The sequence below is a fragment of the Cryphonectria parasitica genome (genome assembly GCF_011745365.1).
Source record: "Cryphonectria parasitica EP155 unplaced genomic scaffold M406scaffold_6, whole genome shotgun sequence".
In the NCBI taxonomy this organism is placed as follows: Eukaryota; Fungi; Ascomycota; class Sordariomycetes; order Diaporthales; family Cryphonectriaceae; genus Cryphonectria; species Cryphonectria parasitica.
In genome coordinates, this window is record NW_024468914.1 from 3460686 (window position 1) to 3479421 (window position 18736).

Genomic DNA, 18736 nt, shown 5'->3' on the forward strand with positions numbered 1-18736 from the left:
ACGAATACATTTTGAGCAAAGCCCGGCTGTGGGCTGACCTGCCCTCGCACAGGTACCCTTGCGACAGTCTCAGCAGCGAGGCGAACCACGTGTGCAATGTCTTGTTCCATCCACCCTCCACCATTTCCCGAGGCGGGTGCGACTTGAGTGGTCAGCGTCTGGGTGGCTAAGTGTACAGACCCAATTTGCCGGTGTGTTGCCAGGTCTTACTGCTGGACGCGACATGGCTTGCCAAACCCTGCTTGCTTGTGGCTGACTGGGAGTGAAAGAAAGACTCGGCATCTGAGGGTCGAGGACGTATCGTTACTCTTGGTGTTGTTGGGCGTTCTATCACTCTGCCCTCAGTCTTATGTATCATATTACCTCGCAACAGCATATCATTCGATGTAGTGTTTTATTGAATCATAAAAGGAAGAAGCAGAAATTTCGCCTTATCTATATATCTGCTGATAATCATCCAATATTACCCGCACAGCCCTGGTGACGCAGAGCAACAAGGCATGCAATGGTAGCATTGCACCAACGTCGGCTATGGCAGTCCGTGTCACTACTGAACTTTGGTTACTCATCAATGAATGGCTATATCAGCAGTTATAATGCAAATCATATTGCAGCCCGTTTGCCCACCTTGGAAGGAGTAGTACCTGATGCAGGATCCCGTCGGACCTTAAACGATGGGTGAACTCATGGAGTTTATTTTTCTGTGCTACGGTACGCTTCCAGCCTCGCCTTCGCTTGACGTTGAGAGTGAGTGAAATCTGAAAACCAGTTCACCTCATACGAGACATTACTGTCAGAGTTTGAACAATTTTTGGGGCTGAAAGTTTTACTTTCCCCCGTCCAATATATACTGCCATTTTGTTGGCGAGTGACATTTTGCCAATATCCCTATTTCCTTCTCCCTTTCCTCCTTCAAACCCATATCTGAATGCCGATTACTCACAATCTATTCAGTCCTTTTGTTCGTCACTCTCAGCTTCGGCCTTCTTTTCCCTTTCATCTCCTTGTCACTTCGTTCATCTCAGAGGAAACCCTTCCACAACAACAACAACAACAACAACAGCAGCATAAGCATACCAACTGCCAACCTCGTGAGCAGGTCTTCGCTCACTTTCAGCATTTCGAGATGCAAACCCTCAACATTCTTAGGCACGTCACGACGGTGCTGCTGCTGCTTCTTCTGGCGCCTCTCGTCCCTGCCACTCACCCTCGCCTTCTCCTCCCATCTGCTCAACTCCCCTCCTCTTCCTCCACTATCAGTCGTACCAAGGATCACCATGACACCGCAGATAGCCTCTCCACCGTCTACTCAACCCGCATGATCAATTCCATCATCACCCGCCAGCAGGGTCTCGTCTCCAGCGGCCAGTCCACTTCCACCCTCGAGTCGGGCATGATCTCCCTGGCCATCCAGGCCTGGCTGGACCTTTATGCCCCGTCGTCCTCTTCCTGGCCGTCGCCCCTTACCACCAACAGCAACAGAACCAAAACCCTGCGAGACGCCACCGCCTCCACCGCCGAGAAAGCTATTGCTTTTCGCGACTACGTCGGTGCTATTCTGGATGGCATCACTGCCACGGACGGGTTTACCAACGTCACGGACTCGGAAAGTCTGCCACTGGACAGGTTGACTGTCGCTCAGGCAATCCAGAGCCTGAAGGATACAGACAGCGCCTCTTCAACCTCAGGACATGTAGTTCCCTCACAGAGTCACCAGAAAGGGCCGGAGAACAGTGACAATAGTGGCAGCAATAATAATCGGACTGATCCAGCACCAACGTACCAGGTGACGTTGCAAGAGTCGTTGGCTTTGGATGTGTTGAACTTGAGTCTGGCTATCCAAGAGAGGAATCAGTATGGTGGATTCTGGTAAGTCATTTATCTACCCATCCTCAAATCTTCAATTCAAGAGAAACCCTCCACTTTTCCCAAGCATATAAGGATAATCTTCTCATATACTAATCACATCAAAAGGTATTACGTCTACCCCTCCTGGTCCTACCTAGACGGCACCGTCTCCTTCCTCCCCTTCATGTCCGCCACCCCAACACACTGGTCCCCCACCGACGCCCTCCTCCAGATCCAGCTCCTCTACGCCCACTGCCAGGACCTGACCAACCCCACAACCCCTCGCTCCGGCCTCCTCGTCCACGGCTACGACGCCTCCCGCACCGCCGTTTGGGCAAACAATTCCACGGGCGGCTCTCCTTATGTTTGGGGTCGAAGTCTGGGTTGGTATCTGACAGGCCTCGTCAACGCATGGGAGGTCTTGACAACCACTGTGGATGAGCACGGGCAAGTCCCACCGAGCAGCAACGACGGGAAAGGCAGGGGAGGAACAAGGCGTGTGGTTGCAGATCACTGCCGCGGCCAACCTGACTGTGCCGACTTGGTAGCCACCATACAAACTCAATTCACCACCCTCGTCGTCAACCTCGCACGCTACGCCGACCGCGACACGGGGGCCTTTTGGCAGCTGCCTACCTTGCCTGGCCGGCCGGGGAACCACCTCGAGTCCAGCTCGACGGCGCTCTTCTCGTTTGCTATCCTCAAGGGGATTCGGCTGGGGCTTGTGGGGGATGAAGAGGTGCCAACGACTGCTTCTTCTTCTTCTTCATCTGCTGGGTGGAAAGATGGTAGCAATAAAACTACCACCAAGCCCTCCTCTTCTTCCCCCTTCATATTCTCTTCTCCAAAGCGTATGAACGACAGCAACGGCACCACCTCCCCACCTCCACCACCTTCTCCTCCGGTGACAACCACAACAACTCTGAAGCAGATAGCCCTACGCGCCTACACATACGCCACCCACAACTTCGTCATCGACTACGGCAACGGCACTCTGGGCTACAACGGGACTGTCACCGTGTGCAGCCTGAACTCGACGGCTAGCTACGAGTACTACGTGAGCCAGCCTGTGATTCTCAATGCGCCGTTGGGGGAGGCGGCGTTTGTATTGGCTAGCTTGGAGATGGAACGGTTGGGGGATCGAAAGATTGTTGGTTAAACTACGGGACTGTAGGTCCAGGCAAAGACTGGAGGATGGTAGAGTAATAAATGATGATTGAGAGACTGATACACTTTCATATTTCAATTCTGAGCGTCAAAAACGAAAGTTGAACTGGCAGATATTACAGGGGGAAAAGCCAGAGGAAGAGACATCACGCGGACTGCCCCATCACATAACCGATAATTCATAGCTCTCAAAAGTCTCAGATGTTTCTCTTGAAGCCCTCATAGGAAACCATTAGATAATGCGCAGGTTGTTTGTCATTGCATCTCTGTTCTCGTTCTCTTTCCCTCCTATACTGTGACCCTTGACCTGTATCATGACATGTCTATTGATTAAGTATCCAGTCCGTCCCGTCTCCAAACTCCAGGCTATCTTGTATTGTATCCTGTCATTCTGTAATGCTTGTCTTCTGAGAATAGACAAGCAGGTCAATCTTTCTCTTCGTAGGAAATGCCCAAAAGGAAAACAAACAAGTCCCATGCAGCGCCTCGGATATTGGGCAAGCTTGTCTTGCAGACGAAGAACTCTTCAGTACCCATATACCCATTCAGATACCCAAAGACAGAACACTTCCACAGTAACACCGAGACATTCCTCATGCTTGGTAGGTATTGTGTATCCTCGCCTCAACACACAAGTCTCACTTGACTCCGCGTGACGAAACATCCATTCCAATAATTATCACCCTACCCCTCGAAGAAACGCCCCAAAAGATTCGTCCTCGATTCGTGCGACACACATTGCCAGCGGAGCCACCACCTACCGGCCCCGCTTCTCCGCATGATCGCGAGTATCTTTCGGCGAGACTTTATCCTTGCGCCGTCTAGAACCAGAGCCGCTGCTGCTCGCCTGCCGCAGCGGGCTTCGCTGTCCAGCCGGCGCAGTCGTACCTGCAGTCGTCCAGAGCACGCTGTTGCTGGGCACGGCCGCCCTCTGATGTGCGCTGGGAGGACTGGCGGCCTCGCTGCCTGATGTGAAGAAAGAGCTCCGTTGGAGCGCGATGTCGATGTCCACGTCCTCGTCCTCGTCCGGACCGTCTTCCCCTACAAACGTCCAGCTTTCCTCCTCGGCGTCATCATCCACAGTATCGGAGCCATAGTTGCTCGTATGCCCTGCGGCGGCGGCGTTCTTTCCTGCCTTCTTTTCGATGAGAGATTTGGCGTATTCCATGTCGCGGTAGATGCATTGGATTGCCGTGTCGACGCCATTCTCCTGGATACCACATTTAGCAAGATGATGTAGATATTGAGGGACGAAATCTCATCGAAGATCATGACACTTACCTTGCGGATATTCTCCCCCAACACCCTCGCCTTGACGATCATCCTCTCGGAATGAGTCGCTTCCCACAGTGCCCGTGCAAATGAGTTGACGCCCCACTTCTTCAGCAGAATGCCCACACCAAGATCCTCGACACGTCCTCCAAAGAAGAACTGATCGCCAAAGAAAGGTCGAATGATGGTGGGTATGCCGGCACGCAAGCTGGCGCCCGTCGTACCTGATCCACCATGGTGCGCTGCGGCGTCAATTTGGTTGAACAGCCAGTCATGGGGAGCTGACTTGATGGCGAGGATCTCAGGCGGGAGAGGGATCTCTGTCGTGCCGTGGGCGGTGGGGTTGCCATCGCTAGTCGTGTGGCCAGACTGCTCTCCGGAGGCAGCTCCCTCCGCCTTGGGATCCAGCCGGTCACTCCAGCCCTTGCTGAGGATACACCTTACATCGGCCTTAACAACAGCATCGATGATCTCGCGCGTGAATTTGGCTGGGTTGTCGAGGATAATACTGCCGAAGCCAATATACACCAGCTTCTTGCCATCCTTGCGAGCCTTGTCGATGAAGGCGACAAGATCTGCAGGCGGCGTCCAGTCCTTGCCGCCTTCGTCGAGGAACCAGTACCCAGTGACGCGGATCCAGTCACTGTAGTCCATCGGAGGAGGGACAACCTGTGGAGAGAAGTTGTAGATAAAAGGCACCTTGTTTGGCTGCAGCTTCTCAAGACTGGTGCTTGGCAGGCCGAGGGTCTTATTTCGCCATTTATTGATCTGGTGGGCCGTCGCCTTCCAGAATACAGCATCAAAAAGGACGTACGTGATGAGATTGTACGCGCCGCCCATTTTGCGTTCTGGCATCATGAAGGCGTGCGGATAGGCTCTGGTCCTTGTCCATGGCATGCCAAAGGCACGGAAGTAGGGAATGCAGAGCTTCTCCGCGATATGGATGCCTCCCATCGCAGAGGGGCTCTCGATGAGCACGTCAGACCCTCTACACGCCAGCCAGCTGCTGCTGAGAAGGCCGTCGAGCCAACTTCGCATAGTTGAGTTTGCCTTTTGCAGAAACGAGACTGTGAAGGTGCCATTCTCGATGCAGAGCCGCATCAGCTCGCCGGGATCCCCCTCGACAGGTGCAAACTCAATGCCGTGCTTCTCAATCCAGCCCTTGAATTCAAGATGGGTGGCAATTTTTGGCTTGTGACCTTCGGCAAGCAGCCCCTTGCAAAGTGCAATGTAAGGCTGCACGTCACCACGCGAACCAATAGTCAGACAGGTGACTCGAAGGGCCTTTTCTGGCTTGAAGTTGACAAAGGACGCCTTGGGGTCATCGAAGATGATAGTAGGTCCATCAGATCCGGTGGAGGCGTGTCGTGGAAGTGTCAGTTCATGTTCCGGAAACTCGTCGTGTCGGGCCTCCTCGAGAGCTTTCTGCTCGGCTACGGCCTTCTCCGCCTCCTCTCTCGCCTCCACATCCAGCTCGCCAGAGTCGCGCAGGAATTTCGAAGCTTCTATGCCTTTGTGTAGGAAGGCAGTCAGGTCGTCGCGAAGGGCTGAGTCGCCAAACTCGAAGAATAACTCCTCGTGCCCGCGGATCACAACTACCAGACCAGCATAGCCCAGTCGGAAACCACTGGATTTGGTCACGTTCTCGATATCTCGGATCGGTAGAATAAGCTTTGTGCGCGTGCCGGGCATGAGGCTTCGAAAACACAGTGTCCGGTCGCTGAGGTAGACCTTGCCGTAAAGGGGAAGGACGCGCATGAAGTATCCGAAGTAGGTGGCCCGCAGCCTCTCGCTCCTGGGCAGGGCGAAGTGTATCTGGAAGCGATCCTCTGCGATCCTGTCTTGCTCCTCATCATCGGGCTCTTCACCAGTCTTGAGAGCTGCATGCTCATCGTAGTGCTTCTGGCCGCCTTTCCACATGCCCGACACCTTGCCGGCGTAGCCCATCGATTCTGTGGCAAGCATACCGCTCATCTTCTTGGAGTGGCGGGTCAGGTACTCCGCGAAAGCACCTACTCGCTGCAGGGGATACGTTCCAATCTTCGTGATGGTCTCCAGTGTTGCGGCTGGGCCCTCAAACTTCTCCCCTGATGCTGGGTCAGGGACGTGTCCCGTCGTCGCCGCATGGTGCGGTTGGAACTGATCCAGGTTGCCAGCAGAGAGGTGATGTTTTGGGCTTCGCGGCTGGTGTTCCCGTCCTTTCGCTGAACTGGACCTCTGTACGGTGGGGCTATGGAAAACATCACTACCTCGGAGTATCTGGCTGGCGGACTGATCCAGTTCGCCAGAAGTCGTCATGGCTGAGAAGCTCACGATACTGGGGTCTTCCGTGGACTCAGCATACGAGTCTGCTGACTCTAGACGCTTACCGCTACGACGTTGTCGGCTCAGGGAGCGTTCTCGATCTCGGCTGAAGCTGCGCCGAGGCGAGGCATCGCCACGGGGGATATCTGTACTCCTGCGTGTGAATTGCCGTATCGCGTCGAAGCTGCTCCTGGGGTATTCTCCGCTCCCACGAGGAGATGGACCTGTGGGTGACCGGGGGCTGTGTGGTGAGAGTGTGGCCCTCACATTGTCACGTAATTTGCCAGTGCGTATCTCGGCGGGGGCGGAAAGCCCGGGTCTGTTGCCGATATAAGAGCTGCGTTTGGAGTCTCCTTTGGAGTCACTGGGAGTTACTGCCTGGTCTGCCTTCTTGGCCTCACTTTCACGGCGTTGCTGTACGGCATCCTCGATGAGAATCTTGAGGACGCCGATGGCTTCCTGCCCTAAGCTGAAGAACGAGAAGAAGTACTACTTGACATTAGCGACGAGGAAACAACAAGGCTTGGAAGGACAAAGGCGATTATTCTCACTTCGTCGATAGCATACGTCTCGTCATTGTCAATGACGCGTATCTTGCAGGTTTCGGCAAACTCAAGCATCTGTGTCTCCTCGATGTCAATCACGTTTTGAATCGGCAGGCTGATCTTGACGCTATCGCCGTCATTATGACTCCGGAAAATGACGCGCTGTAGACACTTGACCCATTCCTTGGCGCTCTGCGCACTGTCGGCCCGGAAGTAATATGTGCGGTGGTCTGTTTCCAAGGTAAAGTTGACGCCATCCTTGTCCTTGTCCGTCACGGAGGCGGAGATGCCATAGCGAAGATCGATTTGGCCGTGGGGGAAGTAGAGGTTAGACGAGTCGCGGTAGTAGGAGAAGACATCGCCTTTGAGTCGGAACCAATATCGGTTGTATTTTGGATTCCGCTTGCCCGACTTGGAGAGGTGGCCAGACTTGGTGACTTCATGCTGGTATACTGTAAGCGACGTCGTCTCGGCGACCAACCCGGGGGGACTAACCGCCTTCTTGGGAAGGTAAGCGTAGAAGCAGATGTGCTTGGATGTGATGTAGATGTAGCCCTGGAGGAGCACGCCCTGAAGCAGCCAGCAAGGATACTCTGTTGTATGATATGCTGTCAGTACCAATGCCCATTCCTTGCTGTCGATGAGACGGGGGTTCTGACCTGCTATAAGCTCCTCGGGTTCGTCAAGCTCAAAGATGCCCTGCAGCCGTTTCGAGAGCTCCGTGGGTCCTGTCCCTGTCAAATCGGGGGTCGCGGGCCTCACATCCATCGATCCTCGCTCGAGATCCGAACTCGGCCGTGCTGCTACTTCTGCGCGGGCTTCCAGCATGCGGCTCATCACTGGCGCAAGGCGATTCCCATCATGTGTGCTTGATAATACTAGAGCCTCGTCCACGGCAGATTCTGGCTCTGACTCTTCCTGTATCTGTGTAACCGGCTTCTTCTCGTCTTTTTTGGACCGGCTCTTGGACGACAGCCTCGATAATAACGGGACTGACCTCATAAGTTTGTCTCCGCTGAACCTCCTCCTGTGGCTCCTTCGACTCTTGGATCCCGGTTTCGTCAGAACGGTGGTCTGTGACATTGGATTTGCCAGCGCATCATGCCTGGTGTGCTCCTCACGACCTGATTCGTCGTCACGGGAATCGTCTGCATCCTCCTCTTCGCTGCTGTGGCCCTCGAAGCGGTTGTGGAAGTCGACCTTGGGCCCGGCAGCAGCGATGAGACCAAATATGCTTTGATTCAAGTTGACGAACGGGCGGTTGCCCCCGAGTCCAACTGGTAACACATCCTCCTCCTGCTCGTCATCCTCCTCTTTCCGCCTCAGCTGGTCTGGGAAGTCCATCGTGTGAGAATGGGGAGGATGTCGCTTCTGTAGTTTGCGGTGGAGGGTTCGACGTCGGGGATCGCTAGGTGACGGGCTGATCGGAGACAAGGTGATTGTAGGTGATTGCGGCAACGAGGGCTGTGAAGAGATGGATAAAACAGGGCCTCGTTGCTGACGATGTGTGCTCCTCCGAGGTTCTGGTTGCGAGGAGGCAGAGGGCTGAGGAGGAGCAGAGGTAGGAGACTGAGGCTGTTGTTGAGGCTCCATCGTGTCTGCATGGGCCTAGACAGGCGGCAGCCCACCCCAAAAGGAACGGATGCCTGCAGGGTAGCCTGCAGCTGCTGGGGGTGTGCAAGTGGTCGGTGGGTACCGTATGACGAAGGTGCACAGGCAGGTATGCGGCTCTGGTTGGGCAGACAAAATTGGAGGATACTCGGATGACAGTTGATGGGCGGCGGTTGGAGAAGTTGCACTATCGGATGCGCATCGTACCCTGGATGTGTGACTTGTAGGGGATTGGAGGAATCGCAGCCTAGAGTGCTATGCTGCGCTTGGCCAGACGGACCAAAAGATCAATGACAAGAGAATAAAGGTTTCTCGGGTCTGACAGGAGAAGAGATGATTAGCCGTCGAACAAAAGGAAAAAGATGGCCACTCAGTTGACCGGGGTTCAGATGCAGCAGGATATGCAGAGGGCGCCAGCCTGCAGATGAAGGAATAAGTGACCAGTCCGTGTTTTGCTAGAACATGCATCGTCGCTCCACCAGCCTTGGGGGTTTTTCCTTCTTTTGCTAACTGAGTTGCTACCATAATATGCGCTGTGATGGATGTATCGCGCGGCTAGCAGATGCAGTCACATGCCAGGCTGACTCACCCAACAAGCGATGACCGATGTCTTGGTAGCAGGTGATGATGGCTGGCGATGAAGATGATAATTGACGATGGTGGTAGAGGATCGATCGGGGACAGCTGAGACAACAAACCTCTTGAATTGCAGAGACTTCGATCCCAGCGTTGATGTTCGAAAGAAAGCTTTGCGAGGGGTGCAACAGAGAGGAAAAGAAAGAGAGGAGAGGCTCTGTCTAGTGGAGGCTCATGGGCTAGTAAATATTAGGAAGGATAACAGGGAATGCAACATCACTATGGATGAATATTTAGACCTTTGTCTTTCTCTGTAATATTTGTGTGCTCATCCGGGACCGGGAGCGAAGAAAGAGATCCTCTTGGACGGGTCACGAACTTGCCTGTGTACGATCTTGAGCTGCAAGTAGTTCTTTCCCGCTAACTTTTGCACCATTTCAGCTTGTGACGAAACCATCCAGGTCAGTACGCCCAGTTCAGCAAGCCAGGATGATAGAGACAGGTGACAGCGGGCCCCCCTGGCACAATTCAACGGGGATATGATTGGTCAAGATAGTGCTCAAGCTCAGGGTCAGCGGGGCCGCAGGGTATGTCTAGCGGCAATTCTTATCGATAATAGTGGGTTTCAGCGGTGCCTTACGGGGACCTGTTTAGTGCCGTCATCGAGCTAGAGGCCCGCGAGGGACGACGGGCTGAGGTCGGCAGGTCGGGTCCATCGGGTCCTATCCACAGGCCCATCAAGGTCACAGTCCCCAGGGGCGAGCAGCTCCTGTGACAGAAAGACCCGTCACATGTCAACATGAAGAGCCATCATTCAGTCCCTTTACCGACAATGTACACACAACTTTTTCTTGCTTGCATTTTTTGCCCCCTCTCTTTTTCATCCCAGCTTGCTTCTCAAAATTCCGGCAGGACTAGGTGATTACGAACACGAGGGGCGTTTAGTTTCATGCGAAGCGGAGACGCAACATGGGCGAACCGGAAGGGTAAAAAGCGAGAGCGAGGCAGGGCACATGCTAAGACAAAGGCGATTGCGAACATGATAATGCGAATAAAGCGCCTCTCAGAAGAAAACGTGGTAGTAGGCTCTGACAAGAAAGCGTCTCAAGACGCCTATCCATATACCCAACTCCGAGCTTTTGGCCGACTGAAGGGACCGCGAAAACCAAGAGAAAGGAATACGAAACCTTACAATCATCCAATTCTCACATCCAAAGACATACCTTCCCCGATGCCGTCCCGCCCACAACCCAGTTCTGCGTCGGATGCAGATGCGCCACAGCCGGCACGGCCGTGATGCCCTCGCCGTCCAGCTGCGCCAGCTGCTCACCGTCGGCGCCGTAGACGTCGACAAAGCGGTTCATGTTCCCGATCGCAAGCTTCGCGATTCCGTCTGCCGGGTGCCGCTGCCACTGGGGCTTCAGGATCGTCACCCACCGGCCCGTCTGGTTATTGTGCTTGACCACGTGCGTGGGCTTCATCTCGTCATCGCCCGCCGTGTACCCAGCCTTCCATCTCGACGCCGCCTCCGAGAAGTCATAGATCTTGATCGTGTCGTCGTACGAGCTCGTGGCCACGTGGCCTGTCGGGCTCCATGATGCATGGGAGACAGAGAGCCGGGAGACGTGCTCGCCGACGGGGTGTGGATGTGGAGATGCCTTGCCGGTGATCTTGCGCAGATCCCAGATCTTCATGGTGCGGTCCAGAGAGGCTGTGGCCAGGAGGTGCGGAGCCTGAGGGTGCAGCGAGAAGCCACCAATCTTGGCGTCGCTGAGCTCCCAGATCTCGGCGTCGTCCTTCGTACGGAGGTCGTACCGGCCAACGGAGCCCGAGAGGGTGGAGAAAATGATTGTGTGGGGATCGCTCGAGGCCATATCGATGGAACTGATGGGGAGGTCTTGCTCGTCGTCCGGCCCGAACACTTGGACCGAGACCGGTGTCCCCGCACCAAGGTCGAGTTTTCGGATAGTCGAGTCGTAGGAGGCCGTGTAGACTGCGTTGAAATCTGTGGAGGGGAAGTGGAAGGACGATATAGTCCTCGTGTGCGTCTTGAAAGCTGATATCACGGGTGGCTCGACGGAAACTTCGTCCTCGTCCTCGTCATTGACCTCGGTTACCTCCTGTGAGGCGTCAAAAATGCCCATAGCACCCTCCTTATCTCCGGCAAAAATCAAAGGCTTCGCTTGTGTAGGGTGGAATCCCATTGAGTAAATTCGCTGCGGAACAATTTTGATATCTGGCGAGAATAGAGATTAGCAAAATAGTCTTGGTGGCTTCCGTACCTGCGATAGTGTTGTGATCGACTTACCATTAACAGCCCACTTATCATACATCTCCAGTTTGTTCATGCTTTCTCTCAGCTTCTTCAAATCCTTATCCGTAGTCTTCTTTATATCGTCCTCGTCAAACGTCCGCACGCCAGGATCAGCCCCCATCTTGGGCAGCAGAAGTCCCAATGAATTAATATTGTCATTAAATTTCCTGCCTTCGACCATAATACTGTCCAAGCTCAGGTCGTCCGAAACCCTAGCCTTTTTGGCCGGCCTTTCCGGAGGAAGCAGGGCGGCCGGGACATTGTCGTCGCGTTCTCTCTTGACGGGATCCTGACCCTTGAGTCGTGAACTCGCCCTTGTCGCAACGGTAGGTTCGCGCTTCGGTCTCTCACTCCTACCGACAGGAGATCTCTTGCGTCGCACTGGCTTGGGTGCAGGAGGAGGCTTTGCAATTTTAACGGCGGACTTTGAGATGTCTTTGAGAATGGCTTGGTTGGCGGCGATGTTCTGCAGTCTACGCTGCTCGAAGAGGGACACGCCCTCCTTCTTGGGAGGCATGATTTTTCTTCAAAAATAGATATCAGTAGCAAAGATCTTCAGGATTGGAAAGTACGAAGGGCAGTCACTTTGAACTTGACAAGAGCAGACTGGATGTAAGGAAAATGGAGTGGGCTGTGAAGCTCACGGCGTCATCAGATTCTCAGACTAGAGAAGAAAAAAGGCACTTTAAAAGAAGAGACGCGTCAACTTTGGCGCGATGGCCGGCAGCCATTGACACAGTGACGCCCTTTCGCGAGTAGCACGCGCTAGCACGCTCCTTTCCAGGGGCCCGAATAGGCATGGCAGGGCACCAATTCACAGGGGTCCGTGGTGGGTAGAATGGCGATAAGCATGGCTCCGTCTTATCGGGTGGGACGACCCCTGTAAATTTTTTAGTCCGTTCTGCAACCTCAACTTTCCAATCCAAGCCGTAATTTTGCCTGCTGTATTTTCTTCCTCCCATCACGAGTTAACCAACAGCGCTCTTGGTGAGAGATTGAATTATTGCCGAGATGCCCACTACGCTTACTCCATTTCTTTATCAGACGGGTACCCTCTCAAGGTGCGCCAGGGCGGCAGTCTTGCGATCCAGCTTCCACACGACCTCCCGGCGGCGTAAATATGAGGACGATATTATCCCCTTTGAGCTGCCACCAGATCTCGAGAATCCCACAAAGAGACAGGGTCGTCGACAAGATACAATCACGCCGACTGAGCGACTTACCTTCGAGAATATTTTTAAAGAGATCGCACAGAAGGGCAGGAAGCCCAAGCTGCCTAAATCCACCCCGACCAAGAGTGACCAAGAAGAAATCCCGAGCATCCTCACGGCTCTACAATCGGTAGGTCAGGATGAGGATAGCAGGGATCAGACAACCTTCAATGTCAACTCCATAATGGAGGATGCCGCCTCGAGGTACAGCAAGGCCCAGCCGTCCATCCGAGGGCTTCACCCGCTATCCCCACTGGATGCGACGTACTCGGCAGCCGAGCGAGAGAAGGCCCTGCTGCGGTTTCCGCCCACGCTACGACAGGCTGCGAGGATGGCCTTCGGCATGTTCGAAACGGTGGAAACTATGCCTACAGTCCAGCTGGAAGGTGGCAGAATGCAAAAGCTTGGCTCGTCGACAGAGTTGGACCCGGTCGAGACAGTTGGGGCTGGAAGCGGGGTCAGATCAACCGGTGATCAACTTGCCAAGACATTGGAAATCGAAGCAAGGCGCGGCGAGGAGCGACTGCGGATCAAGACGCGGATGGATGCTGCAAAGGATGACTTTGAACTCTGGGACGCTCTGGAGCATGAAGTCTTCCCTCTTGTCCATCGCCTGGGCATTAAAGACTCCCCGCCAAACCCCGCCTTCAAGCCAAGGAAGGTCAGGCGCTCTAGGAAGAAAGAATTGGTCGAGGAGGAACCTGAGGTCCAGCCAGAAGCCCAACAAGAGGACGTGCAGCAGGGTGCGACTCACGCCCCCTTGGACATGGAGGTCTATGGGCCCATCTACCCACAGCTCCTGCTGGAGGGTCTCGAGATGCTCGATACCAAGTTCGCCCGTCCATCTCCCTACGTCGCACACCTCCTCCCGCGCGTCAAAGAACTCGGTCTGGTATCGTACGTCCTCGGTGTGAGCACGTCGTTTTACAACCGCCTGATGAAACAGCTGTGGAACCGCTATGGCGACGCCCAGGGCGTGTTAAACCTGCTTGAGGAGATGAGGCACGCGGGCCTATATTTTGACGAGGAATCCAAGTCGGTTGTCCACCGTATCGAGATGGTGTACAAATCCGCCGACGAGGGAGCCAAGGATTTCTTTGCTGCAAAGCTGATGGACATGCCCGAGTTCGAACCGATTCTGGCTGGCAGGCTGAGTCATTGGGTGAGCCACATCGACCGGAGTATCAAGGAGAGGAGGCTAGGGCTGGGATTCTGACTTGATCATGGATTCTGACTTGATCATGGATTCGCGCCAACGTGAGCTATCTCTGGACGGATGAAAGAAAAGACACAATTTCTATTCCTCTCATTGCCTTGCGTGCCTCACAGTATACCGCTCATGACTTGTCGAAATAGGCCTGCTGATGTGAAAGACAAGAGTGGTTCATGTATGACATTGACCGCATGACCAAACACTTGGTTCTTCATCCACATAAGCAAACTATTAACAGGATGAACCAAGAACTCTGGTGATGCATCAATTCCCATAAGTCGTTGCCAGATGCGTCCCCATTCATGCCCATCTCCCCTCGGATATTCCATCATTTTTTCATCTTTGTCGTCCATCATACAACATCATCACTTCAGTGGGCAACTTGTGCCGACATCAACCATTACTCCTGAGGTCCCTCGACTAACCGTCCCTCATAATGTCTCGAATCTTACCCGTCACATTGTTGAGGCCGAGATCCTTGCCGACATAGAACTGCGGAATGGCCTCCCCATTGGTCCACCTTTCAGGGCCGAAGCCTGTGATCATGGGGCGGAAATCACTTGGAACATTCATGATTTCCAAGCACGCCTGCAGGTCGTAGTCCCGGCCTGGCACTTGGCGAGCAACAACCCTTCGGAGAAGAGAACAAGAGTTAGTCCATGAACAGTTCTTTGCCAGAGCATGACCCCATAGTAAACATAATGTGTACACTCACCATCCACGTTGCTCGTCAGTATGAACAGTGAACATCATCAGCCTGCCAATTCCGCTTTTCCCAAGCTGCAGAATCCCGCAAAAGTCGTCCGCCGTACGCTCCTGTCCGAACGCAGCAGCAGACCAACCGATATAGGTTTCAGTAGGCTCGTCGGGGCGAACCATGGTCATGCGGAAGGTGGTACGCTGGTCGACGAGAGCTCGTATAGAAAACAGGGTGCTGCCAGTGATCTCGAAATCTGGGCCTAAGGGGTTTCCTATACGATGAAGAGCCATCTTGGCGCCAGGGTAGAGCATGCCCAGGCTGGCCAGACATGCGCCGCGGATGCGCATCTTCCTGGGTGGCGGCTGGGTGCGGCCATCGTCCTGGTCGCTTTGCAAAGCTTGGTCGTTGACAATGCTGCTCGGGAAGGTGATGTCTTCAGCCTGCAGCTCCAGGGTGGCGCTGCTTTCCCTGCTGTAGTCACGCTCAAAAGCACCTAGGCTGTCCCTGCCGCCCGGACGATGGGCAGGATCTGGGGCGGTCTTTGGGGTTTCGTTAATATTTGTGCTCAGGCGGGATAGATTGGGTGTATGGTGCACCTACCAGGTCAACGATCTCACGGCGAAAAGACATCTTTGTTACAGCCTCAACAAGACGAGGGAATACCGTTGACAGTGTGTTGCTCAGGAACGGGGACGAAGTCGACTTGGCAACCTTACGAATGGAAGGACCTCGAGTTGGTTGACGTATGTGAACATAGGTGTGAGAATGGACGATGAGATGTGATACATGGAGCACGAGGAAAACACAGGAAAAGAAGGTCTAGTTGATCTTCAGAGAAACCAGATGTCAAGACGGAGAGGGTATTGAGGGGGAAGAAAAAACAGGAAATGCGAAAGAGGGAGGACGCGTTTGGGAAAACAATTCAGCTGACTAACGCATCTGGAGCTTGAATTTGTATTTACATTTCTCGAAACTTTGGGTTCTCTGCTAGAAGCCTCTCGAATCTCAAAGTTCCAAGACTGAATTCCAAAAAAGCGAGCTTTATGTGCTGCTTTCTTACTGGAACTGCTGCCGAATCGAAAGTTATCTGCTGCCATTTCCAATACCCTGCCTCCGTCTCGACCACATCACTTTTACCAGATTATCCTTCTCCTTGAATTTTCTTTTCTTCTTTCGGTTGTGTTCCAAAAAAAAAAAAAAAAAAAAAAAAAAAAAGGACTTTAAGATCAGCTAGTCACCAAGTCATCATAATATGTGGCTTTTAAGGAGGACGTCACTATGTAGACCCAGGGAGGATGCAGACAGTAAACGTAGATAATCGAGACTTGACAACTGTTTGAATCCCGTTTTCAATTGCTCGTCCTTTTCGGTCGGATTATATCACGATGTACCACCCAATCTAAGTCATACTCAAGGGCGTTGTCGTAAGCATTCAAGCCGCGGGTTGCAACAAGGTCGGCCACGAGTGTCACCGCTGACTCGGGCTGCAGCATTGTGGGCTTCCACGATCTCGTATGCCACGAGCAAAAGTACAGAGTTCGATCCTGTGCTGCCGTTACAAGGATGAGCTTCCTCATCCAAGCTCAAAATATGTGGTCTCTATAGAACATCGTATGGTATCAACAAAACGGTAAAGGAATGGAGAACAGTACTGTCGCATATTCCAGGAGCGTCGTCACATTGTGGCTGACCGTCTAATATCAGCCGATACATATGTATTGCCTGTCGTGTACAGCACTCTCGTCTTCATGTGCTTACTACGCATTTTGAAATGCAATATGCCCATAAATCCGTAAGAGAGATTGGGAACGCAATTCAGCCTAACTTTTCTTAGAAAACCCCATTCTGATTGCCAGAGTTGGTCTGGAATCGTACCTGCCCGTGTCTCGGCCTTTCGAAGACGGCGTTAGGGACAATTCAAGCAGAATCTTTTGGGATTCTTTGATGATGATCAGCAGGCAGTAATCTGAGCTACTTTCTTCTGATTTAAGTGGAACGCAAGCATGAGATCTATGGTGATGAAGTAGTTTGGGCATGGGATCTGCTCTATAGCTGTTGGAAGCCCCCATATGTTGTTTCTGCGCAACTTCACAAACACATGCGCAGATAGGTAGAAGAACGTAGAGAGTGCCTCAAAGACTCAAAGTTCCATTACCCAACCTAATCTCCTCGATTCTCCTCCTCTCCCCTTCCGTCCCCCGCCACGTCCGACCATGAAGGTGCTTCAGACAGACCTGTTTCCCCTCTCCAGGATAATACAACCAGCACGCCCACTTCTTCCACACCCCATCTTTCATCTGGTTGCGCGCCCGTTGCCCGATATGGTCCTCGATGAACGCGCCGCGCGGCATGGCCAGCCGCGACGGGAAGATGCGGTTCAAGTAATGTGCGGTCGAGGCGATGTGTGTCTTGTCGTGCCAGAAGAATAGAGGCGTCAGGGGGATGACGGCTGCCTCGGACCCAGAAGAAGACGAGGACAACAATGGCGGTTGGAAATCTCGCTTCAGGGCGGCGGTAAGGCGCCGCAGAGCCGGGTAAGGTTGGACGTGGTCCGAGGTCGCGTAGTCGAGCATCCTGATAGACGGCAGGCAGACGTATCTGACCAATGCTAGCTCCTCCTTCTCCTTCTCTTTCTCTGCACTTTCCTCTGATGCCCGCATGACCTCCACGATCGACTCCACGGGGATGCTGGCGGCCAGGCTCCAATCGTGTTGCTGGATCCACACATAAGGCGTCTCGACGAGCCTCAGTGCCGACCTCACTGCCAGCCCAAAGCCAAGGCGCTCTGTAGGCTCGATGAACGTGACCCGCCTGTCATTGGTTCTCCAGGCCGTGAAGGCAGTGGTGTTCGGGTGTTCAGGCGTTCCCCAAGAACCAAACTCTGCCTGTCCTTTCTCCGCCGTCATAGGCATGATGCTATCAGGTGATTCCCCAACCTTGGCGCCAAACCGTCGCAGAACGACTTTTTTGACGTTCTCCTTGTACAATGGGTACGTTGCAGCACGCTCGGCAGTCACGTGGCCTTTCTTGAGGCGGTTCGCTGGTCCTACTTTCTCGTACGTGTCCAGAATAACCACCACTCTACACGCAAGCAGAACTGGACAGTATTCGCAGAAAGAATCCAGGATAGTGTCCACAAGCTCAGTGGAAGGCGCTGAGGGTGTAGGCGATGTGGTGAGGATGACCGTCAGCGACTCGGAGATTGGTGTCGTCGACCTTAATTCGCACCTTGGTTGGGACATCGTCACTACTCTGCACCTGCAGGGCAGGGTCTGGGTCTTCCTGTACAGACCATGCGGACTGTCATCAACCACAGGCCAGCTGCCTCTGTTCTGTGTCGGGATGAGCAGACGACGTGAGGCAAAGTTGAGTTGACGCTGCAGAAAACGAACCCACAAAGTGCTGAAATTTCAGCGCTGATTGGCCATGCCTTACAGTTGATCTAGGTTTCGCTACTGTAGGCTAGGCTGTCAGGCACTCGGCAACCCCCGAAAAAGTAAGTCTAGCGCCCTGGAAATATGACCGGGGTCCCCTGGTGTTAGTCAGTGGTTGTCCCCCATTTTCAATCCGTACGACCTTCGTTTCTCATGCACGTTCATCATGTGCAGAGCACCTGGCAACATCATAATTTTGAATATGTACATTATGTAGATACAATCAGTTGATCTCTCCGGGATAAGATCAATTCCACTGTCTATTTATTGAACCTGCCTCATCCACCCTTCCTTGCCACCACCCTAAAACTTGAAGCCCTCGTCATTCTCCTTCGACTGCCTCCTCATCCTCTGTCGCAACCATCTCAAGTAAATTCTGTCCCTGCTAAACCAGAGATACGGAAAAGAGAACAAGGAAGAAAAGAGAAGGAAGGGAAATCCTAACCAACAACTCAGTGTAGGCCGACCCTTTTTACGCCCGATCGCGACAGGAATAAAACTGATGACTTCTGATGCCGCCAGCGTCAAATGTGGGCTTCCT

The 18736-nt window shown here is 53.4% G+C and overlaps 6 protein-coding genes across 6 annotated transcripts; 2 read left to right on the top strand and 4 right to left on the bottom strand.

The window, feature by feature from the left end:
- Positions 1-722: 722 nt before the first annotated feature.
- Positions 723-3007, top strand: M406DRAFT_75138 (family 105 glycoside hydrolase; the record flags this gene model as incomplete). The annotated part of the gene is made up of 3 exons (XM_040925804.1): positions 723-747; positions 1026-1869; positions 1975-3007. Coding segments are annotated over 3 exons (1902 nt in total), but the record flags the coding sequence as incomplete, so codon positions are not given.
- Positions 3008-3269: 262 nt separating this feature from the next.
- On the bottom strand, positions 3270-8729 carry M406DRAFT_293610 (family 1 glycosyltransferase; the record flags this gene model as incomplete). The annotated part of the gene is made up of 6 exons (XM_040919091.1): positions 3270-4225; positions 4297-6969; positions 7012-7080; positions 7143-7580; positions 7632-7729; positions 7796-8729. 6 exons carry the CDS (start codon positions 8727-8729, stop codon positions 3773-3775), a joined length of 4665 nt encoding a protein of 1554 aa, XP_040775009.1. The 3' UTR covers positions 3270-3772.
- A 1799-nt stretch (positions 8730-10528) lies between these two features.
- Positions 10529-12154, bottom strand: M406DRAFT_262824 (WD repeat-containing protein; the record flags this gene model as incomplete). Its single annotated transcript, XM_040917539.1, has 2 exons — positions 10529-11559; positions 11632-12154. 2 exons carry the CDS (start codon positions 12152-12154, stop codon positions 10529-10531), a joined length of 1554 nt encoding a protein of 517 aa, XP_040774870.1.
- Positions 12155-12648: 494 nt separating this feature from the next.
- On the top strand, positions 12649-14064 carry M406DRAFT_261262 (uncharacterized protein; the record flags this gene model as incomplete). Its single annotated transcript, XM_040917426.1, has 3 exons — positions 12649-12934; positions 12983-13536; positions 13588-14064. 3 exons carry the CDS (start codon positions 12649-12651, stop codon positions 14062-14064), a joined length of 1317 nt encoding a protein of 438 aa, XP_040774871.1.
- A 417-nt stretch (positions 14065-14481) lies between these two features.
- On the bottom strand, positions 14482-15391 carry M406DRAFT_75142 (uncharacterized protein; the record flags this gene model as incomplete). The annotated part of the gene is made up of 3 exons (XM_040925805.1): positions 14482-14692; positions 14777-15300; positions 15362-15391. The coding sequence occupies 3 exons, from the start codon at positions 15389-15391 to the stop codon at positions 14482-14484; spliced, it is 765 nt and encodes a 254-aa protein (XP_040774872.1).
- A 1556-nt stretch (positions 15392-16947) lies between these two features.
- On the bottom strand, positions 16948-17964 carry M406DRAFT_17398 (uncharacterized protein; the record flags this gene model as incomplete). Its single annotated transcript, XM_040915418.1, has 1 exon — positions 16948-17964. A coding segment is annotated over one exon (1017 nt), but the record flags the coding sequence as incomplete, so codon positions are not given.
- Positions 17965-18736: the final 772 nt, after the last annotated feature.